Source organism: Heptranchias perlo, chromosome 6, assembly GCF_035084215.1.
Source record: "Heptranchias perlo isolate sHepPer1 chromosome 6, sHepPer1.hap1, whole genome shotgun sequence".
NCBI classification, from domain to species: Eukaryota; Metazoa; Chordata; class Chondrichthyes; order Hexanchiformes; family Hexanchidae; genus Heptranchias; species Heptranchias perlo.
The window spans coordinates 31,347,318-31,373,978 of NC_090330.1; the positions used below are offsets into that span (position 1 = coordinate 31,347,318).

Genomic DNA, 26,661 nt, shown 5'->3' on the forward strand with positions numbered 1-26,661 from the left:
TTTGTCAGTGAATGTGAAAAGGTTTGTTAAATGCTTTCTTTGTTTTCTCTGTGCAGGCAGTCCAGTCCAGTGAAGTGCTATCCTCCCACAACATATATGAGAAGGAGAAGAAAGGAAGTGAAGTTGAGGTGGGGCCAATTAATGAAAACAGAAACATCAAGCTGATCAGTAGCCTAGATCTTTCCAGCATCTATAGTAATGGCAACATGAAATCTCTCCATAATGGATGCACACACAGGAGCATTGATATCTCATTATCTGTAGATTCCAGAATGTTCCATAATTCATCCCGTCAGAAGGTAGATAATGGTTTCTGTGGCCATAGTAACAACAATGAACAGGAAATGGGAGAGGATAAATTGAGTCCTTCAAAAATCATGCGTTATTTCTCAACTCCTAGGAAGAAGACCAATTGTAACTCAGATAGTAGACCCCGTTCTATGATACTGATGGGAAATTCTCCCACTTGGAATGCCTTGTCATCCTTGAGGAAAATGGGCTCTTTCAAAAAACTGAAGTCCTCCGTTTTTCAAGGAATTCAAGCCAGAGAAAAGTCAGAGGTTATAAATGTGGAAAATTTTGAAAATGTGCACAAACATTTGCAAAATGGCCATGCTGTGCAAATGCAGAACAACAGGTATCCTTACACAGGCACTTTACAGGATTTGTGTAGCTCTGTGGAGGACTTTGGTTCAGATGGCTCAGAAACTGAAGATGTTGATGAAGCCTTTTTGCGCCACACCCACCGATCACGCAGTATTAGACGTGCTTACAGGGTTGGACGAATAAATTTATTGGACTGTGAGAAATCCCCAATTCAAGAGGATTCTACCGGGGTTATGTCCCTTGAGGCCCAAGAACCAAACATTAGTGATTCAATAGTAACCGACTGTGCAAACCACAAAATTATCTACAGGAGAAGCAAAAGCACTGACAATTTAAGCTTTTTCAAGAAAAGTTCATTTAAAAGGAAATCAACATCCAACCTCACAGAGTTAAAAGTAACCAATGAAAATGAAAGGCTACAACGGACAGTAAGCGCTTCATCAGCAGACTCTGAAAAAGTTAATGGCAACACTGAAAGGCGATCAAAGCGTTGGAGGAGCCCTATCAGGGCTAAAGATTTTGACAGAATGGTAAGATTAGTGAGTAACGTTGCAGATGTTGCAAGGAGGCGAGAGAGTCCATCAAAGGAAAATTTACCTTTACACGAACAAAGTATCGGAGCTCGACCTAACAGCAGGCTACATGATGATTATTCTCGAAGAGTTTCTAGCAGTGCTGACAGTGAAAAACACAGATTTGCCTCACCCAACTGGAACCAACCTCCTTCCCTTCCTGCATCCCATAGCCCATTCACCCCCACAAATACTCAGGCTGCTACAATGCACATGGAGAAATCATTATCCTCACCAGAGCTTAAAACCAATAGGACCTCCCAGTGTTTGAGCTTTGCGGTAACAACGCCAAACAGTCAATTTACCTGCTCTCCTGTTAGTCCCTCTGCTAATGAAGTGTTCTTTGATAATTCAAGTGAACCCAAACATATCACTCAGTTTACATTTGAAACTGAGCAGCCTAGTATTCCAGTCAGGCCAACTGCTCCTAAACCTCAAAGTCCTAGCATTGAAAAGATCAAGCACAATATTACTTTCCATTGTCCGAATCAACATAGTACTTTGTCACTTAGCTCTATGGACAGTGATGGGCGAACTGAAGGAACTATCTCAAAAGCTGGAAAATGTCCGGTATCATTTCAGGATCTGGTGCAAACAGTTTACTATGATGATGGTAATGAGGACAGCGGGATAAGCAGCCATTCACAGCTTAGTCTGAATACAACAATTTCTGGAGTGGATGAGAAAAAGGAGGAGGTAGGATTTATTTCCTAATTATTTTTGCCAAAAAAGTGACGCATTCTGTCTGATTTCTTTAAGAGGAGCCGATGCATGGTGTATAATCTATTAACTTTGAAGTGTAGTCATTGTAGGCAAACAGCTTTCACACAGCAAAGTCCCATAAACAACGACCAGTCAATCTTATTTTGTTGGAGTTGGTTGAGGGAGGAATTTTGGGATGTTGGGAGAATTTCCTGTTCTTCCTCTAATAGTGCCTTGGGATCTTTTATATTCACCTGAATAAACTAACAGGGCCTCAGTTTAATGTCTCATCTGAAAGATGGTACCTCCCACAATGCAGCACTCTCTTAGTATTGCAGTGGAGTGACAGCCTAGATTAAGTGCTCAAGTCTTGTGGCTTGCACCCACAACCTTCTGACTCAGACGTGAGAGTGCTATCAACTGAGCTAGGCTGACATTTTAGGACTGTCAAGACTGGGAAAGCAAAATCTATTTTTAAAAAAATTCAAACTGTTACTTGCCTAGAATTTAAGGTCTCTTTTTTACACAAGAATTCTCGTTTCTTCCCTCTAAAAACTCTGTTTTAAAAAAAAAATGATCATTTTTGTGCATCCCCTCCTCAATTTGTCCCATGATTGGCGGCCATGCTTTCAGCTGTCTAGGCTCTACACTCTAGAACTCCCCCCCACCCCCCCCCCCCACCAACTCTCCCAAACTTCTCTGCCTCTCCACCTCCATCCTTTACTTTTCGACTCTCTTTAAAACCCACCTCTGATCAAACGTTTGGTCCCCTTCCACTAATATCTACTTCTTGGCTTGGCATCCATTTTAGTCTGATTATGCATCTGTGACGTGCCTTGGGACGTTTCTCTATGTTAAAGGTGCCATGTAAATGCATCTTGCTATTGTTATTATATGGTGCACATGAAGCCCCTCTCCTCACAATATGCTTATGAAAGTAATGATAGTTATGATGGCAAAGTAATGGTGAATTTATTTGAGAGTAGTATTTATAGCATGAATGCTTCTGCACTGCTAAAGTTCCAACAGCTATAGCTATAGAATTAGCAGATGTTGGGATGGGAAACTGATGAAATATACGCTTTTGCTTCACAGTGCAGTATGTTACCTGTCCAGCAACAACAGTGGCTGAAGAATAATTGAAACCTCAATTTTCTAGTGATCAGAATTATTTTTCCTTTTCATTATTCAACCAGATTACAACTGCTAATTAGGAACGTTAGGCACTGTTTTGGACTAGATGATGTGGGGAATGTTGCAATGAAACTTTGGAGCCCGATTTCCTAAATGGTAGATTGATACTACATAAGTTGCTTTTATACTGATGCCAGTTTTTTGTGAGTCTACAATTCCACTGCTGGAATAACAAATTCTGAACTAGCAACAATAATGACGGGAATCAGTTCGTATACACTGGGCTCCTGAAATCTGAAATAAATGCCATCAATATAAATACAGTTTCATATTCTGTTAATGCCAGTGGAATGCTCCTGCAGTGGATGACCGTGTTTTTAGATGTAATAAATGTATTTTATGTACAGTATTAATTCAAAGGTCTGTGTGTTCTTGCCAGACATGAGAATGACATCATGTGCAAAGTTGTTGAGGGACTTGTCAGCCTGGGTGATAGTTGGTCTCTGTGACCCTGAGCCAGGAAAGGGAAAAATTGGATAGTGTTCCTAATCCTGATTGCTATCCAAAGATCTCTATTGGAACAATGCATATGGGGGCATTGGATAAAGCAAAGTAAGCTTCACTGCATGGCCTCCATGATGGAATAGCCTGCTGATAGTTACTGTCTAAGTTCAAATATCAAGAACAACCATTCAGTGAAATGTCAGGGACTGTTGGCACTGATAACATAACCCCCAACATATGTCACTGCCTTCAGGACAGGAGGGAAAGAGGAAATTGGGGAGCACCGGAAAAAGAGAAAACAAACTAATAAACTGGATTAATGGCTGCCATGCAAACATGGTATGAGATCACCCAAAAACCCTGCTGCTCGCTGCATTTTGTAATCTTCTGAAGCCTCAGTTGCAGTATATATCAAACAGTAAGAAAAGCCATTTTACTTGAGATTGGTGTAGATAGTTTGCTCAAGGGAAGATGTGGAAAACTTTAAATCAACTGGTCAAACCATGAAATTACTTATGGATCAGAACATCTAATTAACCTAGGTAAACTTTCATCTTCACTGTGCGAGTGGTAATCTGACAGAGCGGATCGCTTGCCTATTGTAGAACTTGCCTGGTTTTTATTCCATTGAAATCAATGGAATGAAAATTGGGTGGGTTCTACAAGTTGCTGCCCACATGGTGAAGATGGAAATCTGTCCCCTAGTGTTTCAGAAAATGGGATTTAAAAAAAAAACACATACACATGCCTTTATATAAGTTCAGATATTGACCTCTGGGGTGTATCATGCAGTTTTATTTGTGCACTTCACAATTCTAATTTTATAGATCTTTTACCTTTTGTGATCTACGACCTCATAAAAGTGTGAGTAGAAACAAAGCTGAATTCTGCTCTTATACCCTGTATATGCTGCCCCTCACAAACCAGAGTGCTTCCCATTTTCTGTGCATTCTGGTCTTACTGAAGCAGTCCAAATTGTTTTCTGTCAGATCTCCATTTCTTGCTGGTTTGAGTGGAAACCAAAGCCGATGATTTTGTTTTTCACAGTGCATCCTTGGCCATGTTAGTAATGATTGAAACCTGGGATAGCTAAGTTTCCCAGGTAGAGGAAAAATAAGCTTGCAGCCATTTCAGAGTTTCAATCTTATTTATTAGTGAACACACACGTGCCATAATGATGTAATTATGTTCCTATATCATTCCTATGTATAGGACCTCAGCTCTGTAATTCCCTTCCTAACCCTCTCTGCCTCTGCGCCTCTCCACCTCTCTCCTCTTTTAAGACGTTCATTAAAACCTACCTCTTTGACCAAGCTTTTGCTCACCTGTTTAATGTCTTCTTCGGTTTGTTGTCAATTTTTTTGTCGGCTAATGCTCTTGTGAAGCGCCATGGGACGTTTTACTACGTTATAGGGGCAAGTTGTTGTTTATATATGGTGCCATTATGTCGCTATGGTGATCTGTAGAACCATATCATTCTATCATAAATTTTGAAAACTGCTTTGGGTGAAATCAGGATGAAAGTACATCCCTGTTGTATGGGGAATTTGCATGTTAGTTTGGAGCTGATGGCAGCAGTGAAGTCAGCAGTACTCTAGCAATATTAATGAAGTGTTGCTCATTAAAGTAAAGGCATATTTGACCGATATCTTTAATGGCAGCATCACTTTCAGTATGAAGCTTGAAGTTGGTGAGAGCCCTGTTTTTTTGACAGCCAGCATGCTGAGCAACTGAAACGCTTACACCCACTCTGTGAAAGGCAGTAAAGTGATTTTGTTATTGCTGGCTCAGATGGCCCTGTGTACCGTTTCCTGGGATATCACAGAGAAGGGGTTGCTGTTCGCAATTATAAACCAGCTACACATGTACAGTTGTTTCAAAGTGGACCTGGCTGCTGTACAAACCAAGCCGTAGTGTAAGTGGGGTGGGTTTTTTTACAGCATTGGGAGCGGCAGCCAGTATTGCAGAGCCATTTCAGGAAACAAAGGCCCAGAATTTGCTGCCAAAATAAGGGCGAGTTTAATGGCAATCGCCATTATTAATGTGTAAGTCACCCAGCAACTTGTGGCAAGGACAAGATACCTCGTGAATTGCCAATCGCCATAAGATGCTGGACGATTTGCACTGCTCCACCGTTACCTTTGTGAAGACAACAGGTCACCCTCAACCTCCCCGTGAGTTTCATGAAGTTGCTGCATTTGCACATTAATTGCCTATTAAACTCGCCACAGAATGTTAGGGCTAGTACTTAACAGCATATGTATCATTTTAATGAGGATATTTATGTTCCTGCAATGCCAATCAACTTCTCCAGCCCAGAAAGGGAACAATTTAAACTGTGGAGTCTCATTCCTACAGGTAGTAAATTGTTAGATTTTTTTAAAATTTAAAATTTTAAATTGAAAATGTTTTTTCTTACTTTTTCTTTCCATCTCTTTTCTCTCTCTGTTAGTCCAATATTTCTTTCCCTCCTTATTTCTCTTTCTGTACCCTCATGGAGTCTACAGCACAGAAACAGGCCTTTTGGCCCAACTTGTCTATGCCAGCATTTATGCTCCACACAAGCCTTCTCCCACCGCTCTTCATCTAACCCTATCAGCATACCCTTCTATTTCTTTCCTCATCATGTGCTTATCTAGCTTCCCCTTAAATGTATCTATACTATTTGCCTTAATTACTCCTTGTGGTAGTGCGTTCCACATTCTTACCACTCTTTGGGTAAAGAAGTTTCTCCTGAATTCCCTATTGAATTTATTAGTGAGTATCTTATACTTATGATCTCTAGTTTTGGACTCCCCCAAAAGTGGAAACATTTTATTTACATCTATCCTATCAAACTCTTTCATTATCTTAAAGACCTCCATCAGATCATCCCTCAGCCTTTTCTTTTCTAGAGAAAAGAGCCCCAGCCTGTTCAGCCTTTCCTGATAAAGATATCCTCACAGTTCTGGAATCATTCTTGTGAATCATTTTTGCACCTTCTCCAATGCCTCTATATTCTTTTTACAATATGGAGACCAGAACTCTGCACAGTACTCCAAGTATAGTCTAACCAAGATTTAACCTGACTTGACTCTAATTCACCCATTCTGATTCACCCTCCCCCGCCGTCGTTCCTCTATTTCTTTCTCAATCCTTAAATCTCATTGGTTAAAGAGATAGACTGTTGGTCCTGTCGTTCACCAAGATCCCAGATGCCCTGTTGCCCTTGCTGTGCCGTTAACAGCTTGCAGTTCCAGCAACTTTTGAGCTAAAGGGTGAGTGAAAATGTCTTATCTAATGGGGCCGGCCGCGAGATGCCCAGCTCCAGCAAATCCTGGGCCAGTATTGCTAAATAAATACGATACCAGGTTACGTGCTCAAAATCAAGATGGCATAAATTTAAATCTAATTACCAACTCCCTGACCGGTGAAACCTCAGCACTCCTAAGACTCTACATGAGAACAGAATGTAAGAATGAGTTGACACTCTGGATGCCCCTTCCAACAGTAGCTCCCAAGCCAAGATGGAAGCTGTCCGAGGTTCCGTGGCAGCTGTGAGAGCTGTCGTGAGAGGCTCCATGATAGAGGGCGGGCGCCATTGTGGTGTTGATGGAGCTGACCACTCTGTCTATGCTCTGTGTAAAACCTTGACACAAGTTGGAGCTCGACTCCTTGATTTGTGACATTGTGCGCAAGCTCGCTGGCAGACTGCCCAGTGCACCTAGTGTTTTCAGGTATATGCCCATTGGCTTTCTTTGGTAGGCTGAGCCCTCAAAGTTAGCAGCTGAGTCCTCTGCAGAGGAGCTAGTATGCGATCTCGTCCTCCGGCGAGTGGGCACCTGTGGCGTCCTATTCCCCCTCCCCTAGCTCCTGCGCTCTGGTGATCTACCACATGAAGACACCTCTTCTAACCAACTCTAAAGTACACGTGGTGCCAGTATCTCAGCTGGTGCTTGCGAGGATGATATCGAATCATGGTGCATCTTCTGTAGATTGACCTCTACTGGCACAGGGGCTTCCACAACTTCAGTACCTGAAGTGAAAGAGAGGGATAAGGCTTAGCTCTCAGTGAAAAGGGAGAGCAGAGAGAGAGAATTGTCTGGTGAAAGCATCTGTAATTTGTCATGCAGTGTAGAGTGAGATAGAAGTAATAAGGGAAAAAGAGGATAAGGTGTGAAGAAACCCTACGCAACGTCTCCTCCAGCATTGCCAGTCGCCACGGCCGTGACTCTTTCCTGCCCATAAAGGCCAGCATGTTATCTTCGAGGGGGGAGAGGGTGTGCAGATGGGCTCTTCCTCCTCTGCTGTCAATTTCCTGGTGCAGGTTGAACTTGACCTTCTCCTGCAAGAAAGAAGGGTATGTGTTAGTGAGAGTCTTGAGGTTTTTAGAGACTGTGCCTATCATGGTGGAATAGCTGGTATGCAGTCTGTCATACATGAGGTGTGCAGAAGTGAGGGTAGGAATAGTGGTGAGTGTGAGAAAAGGTGGTGTGTAATGTGGTGTGATTGTAGGAGTGAAGGGAGACGGGGCAGGGAGTAATGTTAGCGTGAGTAGCGAGGCTGTAGGTGATGGCAGTTTGAGCAGAGAGTAAGAGAGCAGCATGCTTGCCTTGACAACTCTAGTGACGTCATTGAACATTTTTCAGCATTGCAGCCATGTCTGGTGTTAAGTTGCTGGCATTCACATGCTCTGGGACCTCTTCCCACTGGCGGTTGACTTCATACCTGGATGGCTAGCTGCCCTCTGGGAAGAAGAGGATGTCCCTCCTCCTGTCCACTACCTCCAACATGGCATTGGAGAACCTGGGTGCCCTGTCTGGACCTCCTGCAACCATCTTCTTGATTCTGTTTTGTCCTGTCTGATTTTTTTTCTTCGATGAATTTTAAAATGTTGGCAGTTCCAGGTAGTGCTAGACATTGATGTAAATTTGCATATTCTAATCCCTTGTCTCCTTCCAGAAGAGGGTAGTAACTAAAATGGAGGTTGTAAGTATTTGGTGTTGACATTAACAGTCAACCTTTTGATGTACGTGTAATACCTTTAATCTAAAATATATTGTGTGCTAAAGTTGTCTGCGGTGTGGTCACATGAGATGATAAATTTAGATTTCCATAAATGAGTAAGATCCTAAAGTGGCAACTTGTACTTCTCATCTTTCAGAAACGAGCACTCAGCTGTTAACAGGCGCATTGTACAAGGCTTTAATACCATGCCACAGAACTACATGTGTAGAATCTCACAGGTTATATTAATTGTATTTTGTTCATCTATTTTAGAAAGAACAAAACTGATACTGTTCTTCAATTGGTTATTTCTCATCAGTGACACTTGGCCTAATAGTTAGACGTCTGAATGTAGAGATGCTAAAGTTAGGCTCCTGAGATGCTGAGAGTTTGGAGGCTGACTTGATCAGCTGTATTTAGAATTGGAGCATAGCAGCTATTTCCTAAATTCTTGGTGCTACTGACTGGGTTTTGGATTTACATTTATAATGGATTAAGAGTGCAACTGTGATTTAAAATGCAAAAGTCTGGAGCTTCATGTTTGTAGCTTGACAGATCTGTGAACAGTCAAGGAAGGCATTCTGAAACTTGATTTTGTTTTGCCCTCTGCTGGTTGTTTTTATTAAATCACCCTTATTTAGTGAAAATGAAATGCAATTTGCTATGGAAACACTGCCTCACACTGCTGCCATTGAGAGATGACAGAAATGTTCATTATTATTAAATTACAACGGTACTGCTGGAGGGTTAAAAATAAATTGCAATTATGATTCATAATTAATTGAATGTGATTTGGGTTTGGAAAATCTATCTTATTTCATTCACTTCATTATAGAATAAAGCTCAATTCAAATATTGAATTCCAACAACCATTCATTGTCATTGTTCCAGGCACAATGTACAATTCTGATTCAAGTAGAATTTTTTAAAAAATTATTTAGATTCAAGTTGTGCACACACTAACAGCTTTTTTGTAAAAGATATACATAGATGGGTAATACATGGTTTATATATAAAACCATAAAACACTTGCGTATATAAAGGTCCTATTTTGTAATAGATTTTACATTTTAATTCAGTTACAGTATAAATATGTAAACAGAGGTGAAAAATCAGCCTGGGCTTCTGTTCCTGTTGTTATTTTTGCTGGAAAACGAACATTTTTGAACATCAGATGAGAACGAGAACTGAGTTTGACTCTTGTGCCACTCATGTTAAATAGCCTACCAATACTCACTGTCCAGGCTCATAGAAGAACGGGTACTTAGGTGAGGTACTTGATAACAGTTGTGGCTATGGAACTGTACTCTAGCTTGTCAGAGCATCCAGGAGAGCAGCATAGAAAATTGGAGGAGGAATAAAAAGTATTTAAATAGGTTAAGGAACCTAGGTATTACCAGTTTGTCTTTTCTCTGGAAAACTAGATGGTTCTTTACCAGGACTTGTTTGTACTATTATTACATTGCATTTACTTGTTTTTCCCTGTGTTAGGCTTGGACTTTTTCCAAACACATTTGTCTTGTTTTCAGATCTTGAGATAGAACTAAAAATATTGAGAGACCTCTATTTCAGACCACAGAGGCCTGGAGATAGAGCTGTCCATCATCTAGGATCAATGGAGCACACTACATAAGAAATAGGAGCCAGAGTAGGCCATCTGGCCCCTCGAGCCTGCTCCGCCGTTCAACAAGACCATGGCTGATCTTCTACCTCAACGCCATTTTCCTGCACCATCCCCATATCTCTTGATGCCTTTAATATCTAGAAATCTATCGATCTCTGTTTTGAATGTATTCAATGACTGAGCTTCCACAGCCCTCTGGGGTAGAGAATTCCAAAGATTCACCACCCTCTGAGTGAAGAAATTTCTCCTCATCTCAGTCCTAAATGACCTACCCTTTATTCTGAGACTGTGACCCCTGGTCTAGATTCCCTAGCCAGGGGAAACATCCTCCTTGCATCTAACCTATCGAGCCCTGTAAGAATTTTGTATGTTTCAAACTGCAGAGAACAACTGATGAGCAGATTGCCTGGCACTCGTTAATACTTTGATCAAGTACAAATTAATTATGATCTAGGAAAAGTCCTGTGTCCTGAATAATTTGCAGGTCAAACCACTTGGCTGTCAGATAACTGGATTTCACTCTCTATTTTGAAATTTGGTCAGGAAGACAGTATCCATTCCTAGTTATTTCAAAATTGTATAAATAAAATACAGAAACTTTCCCATTTTCCACACCATCCTGACTCTGAGGATGCTACTTCTTGCTGGAATATAATTCCATGGACACTGACAATCTATGGTACCATGCCCAATTCATAATGTATAGTGCTAGTAAATTTCAGCAAGCTATTTGACATTGAAAGGCAGCACAGCCAAGTCTGATCCAGTTCTCGTCTGATGCTCACATGTATGAGTGTACTTCTAGCAGGGCTTGCTGGATAGTCATCAGGAGCAGGAACTCGCTAGTCTTGCAATCCATTAATATTGGGTTCAGCCCCTACAGTTCAAATTAGCTGACTCAGCACAGAAAAGAAAAGGGTCCCAATCAAAATGGGGTCTCAGTAAAAAGGTAAAAGAACAATAGATTCTTTCTTCCTTCTCCAGAATTGCCTTGTCACAATTATTTTCATTAATGTGCAGTCTGCATACAAACATACGAATTAAGAGCAGGTGTAGGCCATTCGGCCCCTCGAGCCTGCTCTGCCATTTGATAAGATCATGGTTGATCTGATTGTGACCTCAACCCTACTTTCCCGTCTACCTACTATAATCTTTGACTCCCTTGTTAATCAAGAATCTATCGAACTCAGCCTTAAAAATATTCAATGACCCTGCCTCTACCGCTGTCTGGGGAAGGGAGTTCCACAGACTCATGACCCTCTGAGAAAAAATTTCTCCTCAATTCCGTCTTAAATGGGAGACCCCTTATTTTTAAATTGTTCTAGTCTCTCCTACAAGGGGAAACATCCTCTCAGCATCTACCCTTTCAAGTCCCCTCAGGATCTTATATGTTTCAATAAGATCACCTCTCATTCTTCTAAACTCCAATGTATACAGGCCCAACTTGTCCAATCTTTCCTCGTAAGATAACCCCCTCATCCCAGGAATCAGTCGAGTGAACGTTCTCTGAACCACCTCTAAAGCAATTATGTCCTTTCTTAAATAAGGAGACTAAAACTGCACACAGCATTCTACATGTGGTCTCAGCAAAGCCCTGTACAACTGTAACAAAATGTCTTTACTTTTATATTCCATTCCCCTTGCAATAAATGACAACATTCCATTTGCCTTCCTAATCACTTGCTGTACCTACATACTAACTTTTTGTGATTCATATTCTAGGACACCCAGATCCCTCTGTACCTCAGAGTTCTGCAATCTTTCTCCATTTAAATAATATACTGCTTTTCTATTCCTCCCACCAAAGTGGACAAGTTCACATTTTCCCACATTATACCCCATCTGCCAAATTTTTGCCCACTCACTTAACCTATTTATATCCCTTTGCAGACACTTTGGGTTCGATTTTCGGATGGTGGAGCGGGTGCGTTGGGGGCGGGGGGCTCGTAAAATGGCGGAATCCTGGAGCGGGTTCGGAGCCCGGCTCCAACCCTCTGACTTGCGGGTCCCCCAGTGATGCGTTCGGGTGCGCGCACAGCTCCCGAATGCGGGACTCCCACCGGCAATTAAACCCGGCAGGATGCTGATTTACATAGTTAGGTAGATAGTTGAGGTACTTGAGAGACCTCATTGAGTGGAGATTTTGGTAGGTGTGCAATTTTGTAGGATCTTCAGCGTGTTTCCCGTGCTGTGGGAAACACTCTCTGTTGTAGCAGACGTGTTTCAGCCAGCAGCCAGTGGGAGATGCAAAGGATTATTTGACAGGTGGGGGGACTACCTCATTTATTGTAGCAGGGCACTCTGTCACTTCAGACAAAGTTTTGGATGCAACACCTTTGTCTTTCTACTCAAAATTACTGATTTATACCCAAAAGTCTGCTGTGCAAACACATTTACCTACTTTGCGGACCCCCTCAAACTCTCACTGTCAGGATGGGGAGGCGCCATAGCTGCATTCATCACTTCACCGAGGATGAGCAACGTCACCAGCCTCGCCAGGCATGCCGTCCACCTCTGCCATGTGGAGCTCCACAACACAGTGCTGCGCCACACACACCTACACAACAGCACGGAGGGCAACAACAGAGAGAGCGATGTCGCAGGAGGCACTACCCTCGCAACAGGGTCTACAAACTGAGACTCAGCTTCCTGGTACTCTCTGAGGAGCAGTGCATTCGGAGGCTCAGAGTCAGTCGCCAGGTAGTCGTGGACATCTCAGCTTCCTTCGTGCCGAGCTGCTCCCGGCTGGCCTGAGCAGCATCTCTTTACCTGTCGCTGTCAAAGTCACCACTGCCCTCAACTTCTTCGCCTCCGGATCATTCCAGGGTGCCACCGGGGACATCGCTGGGGTCTCTCAGTCGTCTGCACACAAATGCATAAGGCAGGTCACCGACAGCTTATTTTGCAGGACCTCGCACTACGTCAACTTCCCTATGGATGACCTCAGCCAAACGGAGAGGGCAGTGGGATTCCACGTTGTGGCTGGCTTCCCACGGATGCAGGGTATAATGAATTGGACCCATATAGCAATGTGAGCACCTCCACATGAGCCAGGACTGTTCATCAACAGGAAGGGCTATCACTCCATCAACACTCAGCTCATTTGTGACCATCCCAAGAGATTCCTTCACGTGTGCGCCAGATACCCTGGCAGCTGCCACGATTCTTTCATCCTCTGGGAGTCCAACATCCCGCCCTTCTTCCACTCACCGAATACCCGCAAGGGCTGGCTCCTCGGGGAGAAAGGAATACCCCCTGCACACGTGGCTCGTGACACCTCCGAGGAACCCCACCACCGAGCAACAGCGTCGATATAACCTCAGCCACATCGCTAGTAGGTCTACAATTGAGCATGCTATAGGGCCGCTCAAGATGCGCTTCAGGTGCCTTGATCATTCTGGGGGAGCGCTTCAATACCCACCAGACAGAGTGGGACGCTGGAGGAGGCCCCGTTCACATCTGCCACCCATATTGAGGAGGAGGAGGAGGAGGAGGAGGAGGAGGAGGAGGAGCAACCCATGGGCAGAATAGTGGCTCACCTGGCTGCTCGTGAGGCCAGGGAGTCACTGATATGTGAACGGTTCTCCTAACATCAGACAGTGTGAAGAGTCCAGTGCTCACCACCCCCCTCCCCCTGCACAAAATAGTCGTGCAACTACACCTACACCCACTGTAGAGTGACCCAATGGGTGGCATCAAGTGTGCGTGTTCATGGTGAACCTCATGAAAGGGACTTATTGCACAAGCCAGTCAAGAATAGGCAAGACGTGGCAGTAGTGGTGATAATAATAAGATTTATTGTGAGTGGGGAAAAAAAATCAAACATAAATTAGAAAAACATGACAAAGCGTCAAACACCCTTGTGCATCCCCTTTGTGCTCACAAAACGTTTGCCTTACGCTTCCGGCTACTCCTAGGTGGAACTTCCCCTGTGGCTGCAGCAGAGGTAGTGGCAAGTTGCTTGTGTTCATGCCCTGACCGATAAGATGCTTTGGGCCGACGCCCTCTGGGTTTCGGTGCCTGTGAGGGCTCCACCTGCACCTGTGCAGGGACAGACTCGACCACCTGGAGAGGAGGCAGCATTACAGGTACTGGTTGAGAGGGGGGAAATGGGTGAAACGTGGGGACGCTTTGAGTGGCGTCTCCACTTCCATGTCTCCTTTCGCCATGATCCCTCTCCTGGGCCAGGCCCACATCACTTCTAGTACTCTGCTGGACGACAGTTTGGAGGACATGTGTGAAGCCTTGTAAGGCCAGTGCTAGTGTATCTGCCTGCCTGTTTAAGGCGGCAGAAAGTTGCTCACCCTGAGTCCGAACGGCTGTTGTCAGGGCCTCAATGGCCTCATTGTTGAGCCGTGCTTGAAGCTCGATAGAGGCTGGCCTTCCCTCCATCGCAGACATTCCCGCACTTACCTGCGACACTATCTCAGAGATAACCTCACGTCCCTGTGACAGTATTCCACTCATGCAGGAGTTGGACTCCTCCATCCTCTGCACGATTGTGGAGAGTGCGCGTGGCACCTGTTCCAGCACCTCACAAATGTGCTGCTGCCCTCGATCATTCTCCTTTTCATAGATGGCCCCCAGGGTTCAGCATCTGTGTCCAGCTGCTGAGGCTGGAGAAGAATGCTCCCACCGAGGCGGACTCGCCACAGCTGCCCCTGCTAGCAGTGTCTGCTCGTGCTCACGTGTGGTGACTCACCATGTGCAACCCCAATTAAGTGACAACGGGGACCCACCGTGGTGTGTGTATCTGCGCTGGTGGATGGCTCGTTCAGATGTGACGGTGCCCCCTCAGAGGCCGGCAGGTCCTCTGAGGAATTGCCGTCCGCAGAGATGGCGGTCGCTGAAGGCGCTGTAAGAGAACAGAAGGCAATATTAAGCATGATGACAGATGTTGAGGTGCTGAAGATGGCAAGGCATGTTAACATCATTTGCTATTGTGAGTGCTGAATGTTAAAGTTCTGTCACCAGCCGTTTGTCGGGTGGCAGTCTCAGTGTCCCCGACGGACAGGCACTCAAGGGTGCGTCTCAATTCGAGAGCCTCCTGCTCTGCGTCAGTGAGGACGACCTGATGTTGCAGGCCCGCCTCCGGTCTTCGCCCTCTCCTGTGCATTCTGGGCTCTCTTCTCCTATAAGAGGAGAAAGTGGAGAGGCGTGAGTGAGGGATGGTGACGTGGCCAACCACTGAATGCATTGGTTTGGGTGAGGCTGGCCGTGAAAGAGATGCATCAGAGGATGAGTATGAGATAGAACCATGAGATTGTATGAGGATTGGGTTGAGTGGTAGTGGTGGGATGAGTACTGGGGAGGTGAGTAAGTGCAGGTAAGTTGAGGATGAGGTTTGAGTGGGTGTGAGGAGTGATGTGATAGAGTAGTGTTGGCAGTGCAGAAGGAGTTGTGAGGTGGGGGCGGTGATGTGGAAGACGGAGTGTAGGAGAATGAGTAAGTGTACTCACTTTGGCTGACTTAGTTAGGTCATTGAAGCGCTTCCTGCACTTTATCCAGGTGCGGGATATGTTGCTGCTGCTGCTGACCTCCTCTGGCACCTCGAGGCCACTTCCTCCCGTCTGCCGGGTAGAAGATCTCTCTCCTCCTCCTCACCCCATCCAGTAACACCTGGAGTGAGGTATGATTAAACCTGGGAGCAGCTTTTCCCCTGGGCTGCTCCACGCTGTAATTTTGGTTGTTTGCTGCCGCAGTAGCATTGGAGGACTGCCCCTTTAAATAGGGCTCCTCCAGCTGACAGCCTGTGATGCGGGTGCGCAGTCCGCCCGCTGCGCAGGTTTCCAACGGGAAACCCGGAAGCCAAGGTAAGTGGCTTCAATTTACCCGCGATTGCGTGGGGAACACACCGATTTTACTGGGCGGGTTACTCACGCGCCCAGTCGACCCCCCCGCTGCCAACCCGCCTCCCTGGTAATATCGAGGCCTTTGTGTCCTCATTGCGACCAGCTTTTCCACCTATCTTTGTATCATCAGCGAATTTGGCCACAAGACACTCTGTTCCTTCATCCAAGTCATTGATATATATTGTAAATAGTTGAGGCCCCAGCACTGATCCCTGCGCACCCCACTAGTTACAGATTGCCATTTTAAAAATGACCCTTTTATCCCCGACTTTGTTTTCTGTTAGTTAGCCAATCCTTTATCCATGCCAGTATATTACCCCAGTACCATGAGCTCTTATCTTGTGCAGTAATCTTTTATGTGGCACCTGATCGAATGCCTTTTGGAAATCCAAATATACTGCATCCATTGGTTCCCCTTTATCCACCCTACCCATTACCTCCTCAAAGAACTCTAAGAAATTTGTCAGACACGATTTCCCCTTCATAAAACCATGTTGACTCTCCATGATTGTATTATGAGTCTCCCAATGTTCTGCTACTACTTTGTTAATAATGGATTCTAGCATTTTCCCAATGACAGATGTTAGGCTAACTGGTCTATAGTTACCTGCTTTCTGTCTCACTCCCTTCTTGAATAGGGGTGTTACATTTGGGGTTTTCCAATCCACTGGGACCTTTCCAGAATCTAGTGAATTCTGGAAGATTACACCAATGCATCCACTATCTCTAGCCACTTCTTTTAAGACCCTTGGATGCAAGCCATCGGGTCCAGGGGACTTGTCAGCCTTTGGACCCATTAGTTTACCTAGTACTTTTTCTCTAGTGATAGTGATTGTTTTTAGTTCCTCCCTCCCCTTTGCCCCTTGATTTTCTACTATTGTTGATATGTTATTGGTGTCTTCTACTGTGAAGACAGATACAAAATATCTGTTCAATTCCTCTGCCATTTCCTTGTTTTCCATTATTATTTCCCGAGTCTCATTCTCTAAGGGACCAATGTTTACTTTAGCTACCCTCTTCCTTTTTATATTCTTGTAGAAGCTTTTACTGTCAGTTTTTATATTTCTTGCTAGTTTACTCTCATAATTTATTTTCTCCCTCTTTATTATTCTTTTAGTCATTCTTTGCTGGTTTTTAAAGTTTTCCCAATTTTCGGGCTTACCAGTAATCTTTGCCACGTTGTATGCTTTTTCTTTTAACATGACACCATCCTTGATTTCCTTAGTTAGCCATGGTTGGTTCACCCTTTTTGTGGAGTCTTTCCTCCTCACAGGGATATATTATTGTTGCGAGTCATAAAATATATTTTTAAATGTTTGCCACTGCTTATCCACCATCATACCATCTAATCTGTTCACCCAGTCCACTTTAGCCAATTCCGCCCTCATTCCTTTATAATTGCCCTTATTTAAGTTTAATACAGTAGTTTCAGACCTAAGATCCTCGCTCTCAAACTGGATGTGAAATTCTATCATGTTATGATCACTGCTTCCCAAGGGATCCTTTACTTTGAGATCATTAATTAATCCTGTTTCATTACCCATTACCAGATCCAAAATGGCCTGTTCCCTGGTTGGTTCCCCGACATAGTGGTCTAAGAAACAGTCCCTAATACACTCTATGAACTCCTCCTCAGAGCTAATTTTGCCAATTTGATTTTCCAATCTATATGAAAGTTAAAATCGCCCATGATTATTGCATTACCTTTTTTACAAGCCCCCCTTATTTCCTGATTTATATTTTGCCCTACAGTGCAGCTACTGTTAGGGGGCCTATATACTACTCCCACCAGTGATTTATTTCCCTTGCTATTTCTTACCTCCACACAAATTAATTTGACATCTTGATCTTCTGAGCTAAGATCATTTCTCACTATTATACCAATTTCATCCTTTATTAACAGAGCTACCCCACCACCTTTACCTTTTATCCTATCCTTCCGAAATGTTAAATAACCCTGAATATTTAGCTCCCAACCTTGGTCACCTTGCAACCATGTCTCTGTAATGGCCACGAGATCATACCCATTTGTTTCCATTTGTGCCGTCAATTCATTTATCTTATTAGGAATGCTGCGCGCATTCAGATAAAGAACCTTTAATTTTGTCTTTTTACCATTCTTTCCTACCCCGGCCTCATTTGCTAGTGCACTCTTATGTTTGTAGCTCTGTCCCTTCTTGACACATTCTGTTTATCATTACCCCCATCACTTTCCTGTACTACTTCCTTGTCTTTTCTCTTTATCAATCTAAACTTCGCCCCCCCCGAGCCCTCCCCCCCCCCCTCCCCCCTATTTATTTTAAATCCTTCTCTACCGCCCTAGTTATCCGGTTTGCCAGAACACTGGTCCCAGCATGGTTCAGGTGAAGCCCATCCCAACGGAACAGCTTGTTCCTTCCTCAAAGAACTCTAATAAATTAGTCAAACACGATTTCCCTTTCACAAAGCCGTATTGACTCTGCCTGATTGCATTGAGATTTTCTAAGTGCCCCGCTATAACCTCTTTAATAATAGATTCTAGCATTTTCCATATGACAGATGTTAAGCTAACTGGCCTGTAGTTTCCTGCTTTCAGTCTCCCTCATTTATTGAATAGAGGAGTTACATTTGCTATTTTCCAATCTGATGGGACCCTTCCAGAATCTAGGGAATTTTGGAAATTTATACCAATGCATCTACTCTCTCTGCAGCCACTTCTTTTAAGACCCTAGCTTGATGTCCGTCAGGACCTGGGGATTTGTCAGCTTTTAGTTCTAATAAATTTTTTCAAAACTCTTTCTATGGTGATTGTAAGTGTTTTAAGTTCCTCCCTCCCTTTCACCTCTTGATTCACAATTATTTCTGGCATGTTATTTGTATCCTCTACAGTGAAGACGGATGAAAAATATCTGTTCAATACATCCGCCATTTCCTTATTCTCCATTATTAATTCCTCGGACTCTCTCTAGAGGACCAACACTCACTTTACTTACTCTTTTCCTTTTTAAATACCTGTAGAAATTCTTACTATCTGTTTTTATATTTCTAGCTAGCTTTCTGTTGTACTCTAATTTTTCCCTCATTATTCTTTTAGTCATTCTTTGCTGTTTTTTATATTCTGTCCAATCTTCTGACCTGCCACTAATCTTTGTGGAATTGTATGCTTTTTCTTTCAATTTGATACTATCTTTAACTTCCTTAGTTAGCCACAGATGGTACATCCTTCCCCTAGAGTCTTTCTTTCTCAATGGAATGTATCTTTGCTGAATGTTATGAAATCTCTCATTAAATGTCTGCCACTGCATCTCTATTGACCTATCCCTTAACCTAATTTCCCAGTTCACTTTAGCCAGCTCTGTCTTCATGCCTTCATAATTACCCTTATTTAAGTTTAAAACACTAGTCTTAGACTTACTCTTCTGTCCCTCAAACTGAATGCAAATTTCAATCATGTGGAGATCACTGCTACCTAGAGGCTCCTTTACAATGAGGTCATTAATTAATCCTGTCTCATTGCACATTACCAGATCTAGAATAGCCTGCTCTCTGGTTGGCTCTAGAATGTGCTGCTCTAAGAAACTGTCCCGAAAGCACTCTATGAACTCATCTTCCAGGCTACCTTTGCCAATCAGATTTTTCCAATCTATATATAGATTAAAATCACCCGTGATTATCGCTGTTCCTTTCTCACAAGCCCCCATTATTTCTTCCTGTATACCCTGTCCTACAGTGTGGTTACTTTTAGGGGGTCTATAAACTACTCCCACAAGTGACTTCTTGCTTTTACTATTTCTTATCTTTATCCAAACTGATTCTACATCTAAGGTAATTTCTCTCTATTATACTCATGTCATCCTTAATCAACAGAGCTACCCCTCCACCTTTTCCTAGTTTCCTGTCCTTCCAAAATGTCAAGTACCATTGAATATTCAGGTTGCAGCCTTGTCTCTGTAATGGCTAGCAGATCGTACATATTTATTTCTATTTGAGCTGTCAATTCATCCATTTTGTTACGAATGCTACATGTATTCAGATACAATGCCTTTAGAGCTGTCTTTTTACTATTTTTGCAACCTCTAGTCTTATCTGCTGGCGCATCCTTAAGTTTTCATGCTCTGTCCTTCCTGCCATTCTCTGATTATCATTTCCCTTATTGCTACCTTAGTCTCTTGCCTGTCTTCTTTCTTTAATTTATCACATCTTCCCTTACTTGATTCCTCGCCCCCATTATTTAGTTTAAAGCTCTCTTTACCGCCCTAGTTATACGATTCACCAGATCACTGGCCCCAGCACGGTTCAGATGAAGGCCGTCCCAACGATGCAACTCCTACTTTCCCCAGTACTGGTGCCAGTGCCCCATGAATTGAAACCCATTTCTCCCACACCAATCTTTGAGCCACGAATTTAACTCTGTAATCTTATTTACCCAATGCCAATTTGCTCGTGGCTCAGTACCTTTGAGGTTCTGATTTTTAATTTAGCCCCTAGCTGCTCATACTCCCTAAGCAGAACCTTTTCCCTCGTCCTACCTATGTCATTGGTACCTACGTGGACCACAACAACTGGATCCTCCCCCTCTCACTGCAACTTCCTCTCCAACCCAGAGCAGATGTCCCGAACCGGGCAGGCAACACAGCCTTCTGGACTCTGGTTCTCGGCTGCAGAGAACTGTGTCTATCCACCTGACTATACTGTCCCCTACTACCACAACATTCCTGTTAACTCCCCCTGCTTGAATGGCTTCCTGTACCATGGTGCCACAGTCAGTTTGCTCATCCACCCTGTAGCCCCCGCTTTGGTCCATACAGGCTGCAAGCACCTCAAACCTGTTGGACAATTGCAAAGGCTGAGGCTCCTCCACTTTTACCTTCTCGATCCCCTTACCTGCCTCGCTCGCAGTCACACCCTCCTGTCCCTGACCACTGACCAATTCAGACGATCCTATCCTAAGGGGTGTGACCGCCTTCTGGAACCGAGTGTCCAGGTATTTTTCCCCTCCCTGATGTGTCGCAGTGTCTGCAGCTTGACCTCCAGTTCGATGACTTTGAGCCGAAGCTCCTCGAGCCGCAGACACTTACTGCAGACGTGTTTGCCCTGGATCATGCTGGCGTCCAGGAGCTCCCACATTCTGCAGTCACTGCACATCACCTGCCCTGCCATCTTTATTATGTGTTAATTGATTTATTGTTTTTCTTAATTAAATCTACAATTTATAAACCCTACTACTTCCAATAAGCTTTACAACATACAGCATATACTGGCAGCCATTTAAAAAAAAGTTTGCAGAAGATATTTACTGCACTTCCCTCATTGAAGCAGGGATTGTAACTCCCTAAGGCTGGGTCAGGCTTCTTTGGATTCATGAAAGCCACGAATGGCTCTGTAGAATCCATTACCACTTTGCTTCATGGCATGATTGGGGATTTCCTCTGCAATCAGATATCTGGGAGAGTCCATGGCTCCCTGGGTTTCTATCACATACCTGGCATTAGGACAACATTAACCTTTATATGCAAATAACAAATATTTTTAAAAGTTGCAAATGATATTAAAAATTAAAGTTATCGAGTACTCTTAATTCAACATTACTTAATTCAAATTATCTGATAATTCAATTTTTTCTTAACACAAAAAATTGTGAATTTAATGCTATTTATGTTACTTGATTCAAATAATTGGATATTTCATTTTTTTAGTGCAAAAAAATAACTTCCTTATCAGGAATAGACTAGTTTTTCCTTTCTAATTTGGTTACATACATTCAGTTGAAGAAAAAAAGTGAGCAAATTAGACTGCTTCCTAGATTTTGTTTTACTTCAGCCTAGATCCTTTATACATGACTGACTTTATATTTCAGTGTGCTATTTGTAATGTAAATTAGCTGTAAATGATTAACTAACCTGTTCCACAGGTTCTGACACTTTTCACCCAAATGGTCATTCAGTGAGCCTAGGCATAAACGTTGACAGACAATTCAACCTTTGGAATATCGTAGCTGAGTCAGATCTTATCCTTACCCAAATCTCTCAACCAGGCATATTCTAGCAGGGTAACTGGACAGCTTTCAGGAGCAGAAATCCTTGGCTCATATTTCCTCTTCTTATTCTAGGAGTGCTGGGACCAAATGTGTGGCTGAGAGCAACTAGCTGAGCGCACATCAGCTAAGCAAACTGTCCAGCCCCCTTGAGCATGAGGCCTGGGAAATTTTAACTCCCTGGTCTCGTTAATATGTTCTGACATTGACTTCCATTTGAAGCCAGTGGGAATGATGTCACTGCTGGTGAGCGGGAGTCAAAAATCAGGGGAAGGGGGTGAGGTCGCTGTCGGGGACCCACGGATACAGTACCTGGCAAGGTAAGTAAGGAATGGGGGTTGAATTGGGCCACTCTCATGAAGGGGGAAGCCCGGTTCCCACAGGGGAAGCGGGAGAGGCCCAAGACATGCTTGTGGGACCAGGAGGAGTAATCCTGGTCGACAAGGAACCTTTAAAAGGTTAAAAGAAATCTAATTTACCTGGGCCTCCTGTGGCCAGGTTCCTTGCTGCCACCAGCTTTTACTGACTGGCCCGAGACTGCCGCCCTTAGTCAACCCACAATTAAAATATCTTTCGCATTCCAATCACATCATTGGGATGCAACTTTGCCATTTAAATTAGGCCCCCACTCCTCTGGGGCAGGCATCCTTCCTATGTCTGATGGCAAGTTAAAATGGTAGGGGATGGAAATATGGTGGGAACGCGGCATGGCCTCCCCACCACCATCAACTCCCTGTCCCCACCGTTCCTGCCGTGCGGTGGGGGTTTTAAACTGGTGTGTTCGGCTCAAGAATTTTCAAAACAAGTGAGATGTGATGTGCCTGCAACAAACATCATTGTATTTACCAGTGGTACTACGAGTAGAGATTCCACTACCACCCAAAAACTTTATTTTCATCTTGGGATTTCTGTATTTCTTTTGACTAGTTTACTTTGTCCAATCTTACCTACTCCCTTCCCTTCCATAGAATGGTTACAGCGCAGAAGGTTGCTATTCGGCCCATCAATCCATGCTGGCTCTTTGTAAGAGTAATCCAGTTGGTCCCATTCCCCCCACTCTGTCCCCGTAGCCCTGCAAATATTTTTCTTTCAAGTACTTATCCAATTCCTTTCTGAAAGCTACAATTGAATCTGCTTCCACCACCCTTTCAGGCAGCGCATTCCAGATCATAAGTACATGCTGCATAAAAAAAGTTTTTTCCTCATGTCACCTTTGGTTCTTTAGCCAATCACCTTAAATCTGTGTCCTCTGCTCCTCGACCCTTCCGCCTATGGGAACAGTTTCTCTTTATTTACTTTATCTAAACCCTTCATGATTTTGAACACTTCCGTCAAATCTCCTTTTGACCTTCTCTGCTGTAAGGAGAACAATCCCAACTTCTCCAATCTGTTTATGTAACTGAAGTCCCTCATCCCCGGAACCATTCTAGTAAATCTTTTCAGCACCCTCTCCTTGGCCTTCACATCCTTCCTAAAGTGCGGTGCCCAGAATTGGACACAATACTCCAGTTGTGGCCGAACCACAATTTATAAAGGTTCAACATAACTTCCTTGCTTTTGTACCCTATACTTCTATTTATAAAGCCCAGGATCCTGTATGCTTTTTTAACTGCTTTCTCAACCTGTCCTGCCACCTTCAAAGATTTGTGCACATATATCTCCAAGTCTCTCTGTTCCTGCACCCCCTTTAAAATTGTACCATTAGTTTTTATTGCCACTCCTCACTCTTCCTACCAAAATGTATCGCTTTGCACTTGTCTGCATTAAATTTCATCTGCCATGTGTCGGCCCTTTCCACCAGCCTGTTTTTGTCCTCTTGAAGTCTATCACTATCCTCCTCACTGTTTACTACACTTCCAAGTTTTGTGTCATCTGCAAGTTTTGAAATTGTTCCCTGTATACCCAAGTCATTAATACATATAAAAAAAAAGCTGTGGTCCTAGTACCGACCCCTGGGGAACACCACTGTATACCTTCCTCCAGTCTGAAAAACAACCGTTCACCATTACTCTCTGGATCCTGTCACTTAGCCAATTTTGTATTCATGGTGCCACTGCTCCTTTTATTCCATGGGCTTCAATTTTGCTGACAAGCCCATTATATGGCACTTTATCAAACGCCTTTTGAAAGTCCATATACACATCAACTCATTGCCCTCATCAACCCTCTCTGTTACCTCATCAAAAAACTCAATCAAGTTAGTTAAACACGATTTGCCTTTAACAAATCCATGTTGGCTTTTCTTTATTAACCCACACTTGTCCAAATGACTATTAATTTTGTGCCCGGATTATCGTTCCAAAAAACATTGGGGGTGAATTTTCTGTTATATGTTTACATAATTAAAAAAAATATATACAGTAGGCTAGTGCTTCTCCTGATGGCTCAGCAAGTTTATCTAGTGAGTAGCTGAGTCATAGGGCCCGATATTAGGAGGGCGGCGGGTTGGCAGCGGGGGGTCGACTGGGTGCATGGGTAAAATTGCAGCATGGAGCAGCCCAGGGAGAAGGCTGCTTGCTCCCAGGTTTAATGATGCCTCACTCCAGGTATTATTGGATGGGGTGAGGAGGAGGGGGATGACAGAGATCTTCCCCCTGGCGGGCGGGAGGAAGTGGCCTGCCTCTGCCACCAGGAAGGCCTGGCTCGAGGTGGCAGAGGAGGTCACCAGCACCATCAACATACAGTGCAGGAGGCGCTTCAATGACCTAAGTAGATCAGCCAAAGTGAGTACACTTACTCATTCCCCTACACTCAGTCTGCCACATCACCGCCCCCACCCCACATCTCCTTCTGCACTGCCAACACTACTCTATCACGTCACTCCTCACACCCACTCAAAGCTCATCCTCATCTTACCCCTGCACTTACTCACCTCGCCAGAACTTATCCCACCACTACCACTCAACCCAATCCTCATACAATCTCATGGCTCTATCTCATACTCACCCTCTCATGCATCTCTTTCACAGTCAGCCTCAACCAACCTGCCACTACCTGTGCTGCAGCCACAGGGCATGCATAACATATGTGCAGTAGGAAGCGTAAGGCAAACGTGTCGTGAGCATGAAGGGAATGCACAAGGGTGTTTGAGGGTTTGTCATGGTTTTTACTTATATTGAATTTCTGATCAACTCACATTACATATTATATTGTCACCACTACTGCCACGTCTTTGCGAATCTTGTCTGGTTTGTGCAATAATGCCCTTTCCTGAGGATCACTATGAAGACCCACAACTGATGCCACCCATTGTGTCACTGCAGAGTGGGTGTAGGTGTATTTGCAGGGCTCTTTTGTGCAGACGACTGAGAGACATCAGCGATGTCCTCGGTGGCACCCTGGAAGGATGCGAAGGAGAAGTTGTTGAGGGCAGTGGTGACTTTGACAGCGACAGGTAAGAAGATGGTGCTCGGGCCAGCTGGGAGCAGCTCGGCATGAAGGAGGCTGCAGATGTCCACGACTACATGTCAAGTGACTCTGAGCCTCCATGTACACTGCTGCTCAGAGAGGTCCAGGAAGCTGAGCCTGTGGCGAGGGTAATGCCTTCTGCGACGCATCTCTCTCTGCGGTTGCCCTCCCTCCTGCTGTGCAGGTGGATGTGTCACAGCACTGTGTTGTGGTGCTCCACGTGTCAGAGGTGGCCGGCGAGGCTTGTGATGGTGTTTGTCCTCCGAGGAGGTCATGGCTGCAGCTACGGCAGTCCCCATCTGGAAGATGTACATTTGAGGGGGTCCGCAAGGTAGGTAAATGTGTCTGGACACTGGGGTAAGTGTGCAAGTTTGTGAATTTTATTGTTAGGAGGAGGGTGGTGGAGGCCAAACTTTGTCCAAAGTGACGGAGTGGCCTCCTGCAATGAGTGAGGGTCTCCCCCACCCCCCCAAACCCCCCCCACCTGTCGAATGGACCTTTGCAGCTGCCACAGGCTGATGGCTGCAACACGTCCATTTCAACTGGGAGTATTCCCTCCAGTACGGGAAACATTCCCAGTTGACTTGAAAATCCCACACCTCCTAAAATATCATGTTAATCAGGTCTGTAAACGATCTGAAGTATCAAAATAATTACTTTAAGTGGCATCCCGCCCGCTTTAATTGCCGGCGGGAGTCCCACATGCGGGGGCTGCGCGCGCATGTCAGCGCGTCACTGAGGAACCCGGAAGTGGGCGGGTTGGGGCCGGGCTCCGGACCCGCCCCGGGAATCCCTGATTTTCAGAGCCCCCCTGCCACGAGCACACCCGCTCGGGGGTGCGAAAATCGAGTCCATGTTGTCTATGGAGATCCCAGGCTTGACCCCATAAATGTGCTGAGTTAGTTGATCTCAGCTGTGGTTGAGATAGGAGTGTTTCACTTCGCCTCAGCACTCCTGGGATAGGGAGAATAAAATCAAATAGGGATCCCTGATTACTATCTAGTGACTGCTCCTGGATGTAAGTGTGTGTGCTGAGCAAAGGAGCTGGCTCTGCTGTGGTGCGCCACCATATGGTTGAATAGCCTAATGATATCTACTTGCTGAGGCTCGCACGTAAATAATGGGTACTTGGGTAGAGTACTGTTGTATGTGGAACTGCACTTCTGCAGACATTCAGTTTTTCAGGAAAGAAAGAAAATGATTACAAAAATACAATAGATTTTTAAGAATTAAGTACCAGAAAACAAATTCCTACACTAT

The 26,661-nt window shown here is 44.2% G+C and overlaps 1 protein-coding gene across 8 annotated transcripts in view; it reads left to right on the forward strand.

The window, feature by feature from the left end:
- The window catches only part of LOC137322872 (spermatogenesis-associated protein 13-like), a 296,919-nt gene that overhangs the window by 182,877 nt on the left and 87,381 nt on the right, over positions 1-26,661 (forward strand). For all 8 annotated transcript variants that reach the window (XM_067986041.1, XM_067986039.1, XM_067986045.1 and 5 more), the window contains one exon: positions 57-1,874. In XM_067986041.1, the coding sequence (XP_067842142.1) occupies positions 57-1,874 (1,818 nt within the window). The remainder of the gene's footprint in view (positions 1-56; positions 1,875-26,661) is intronic.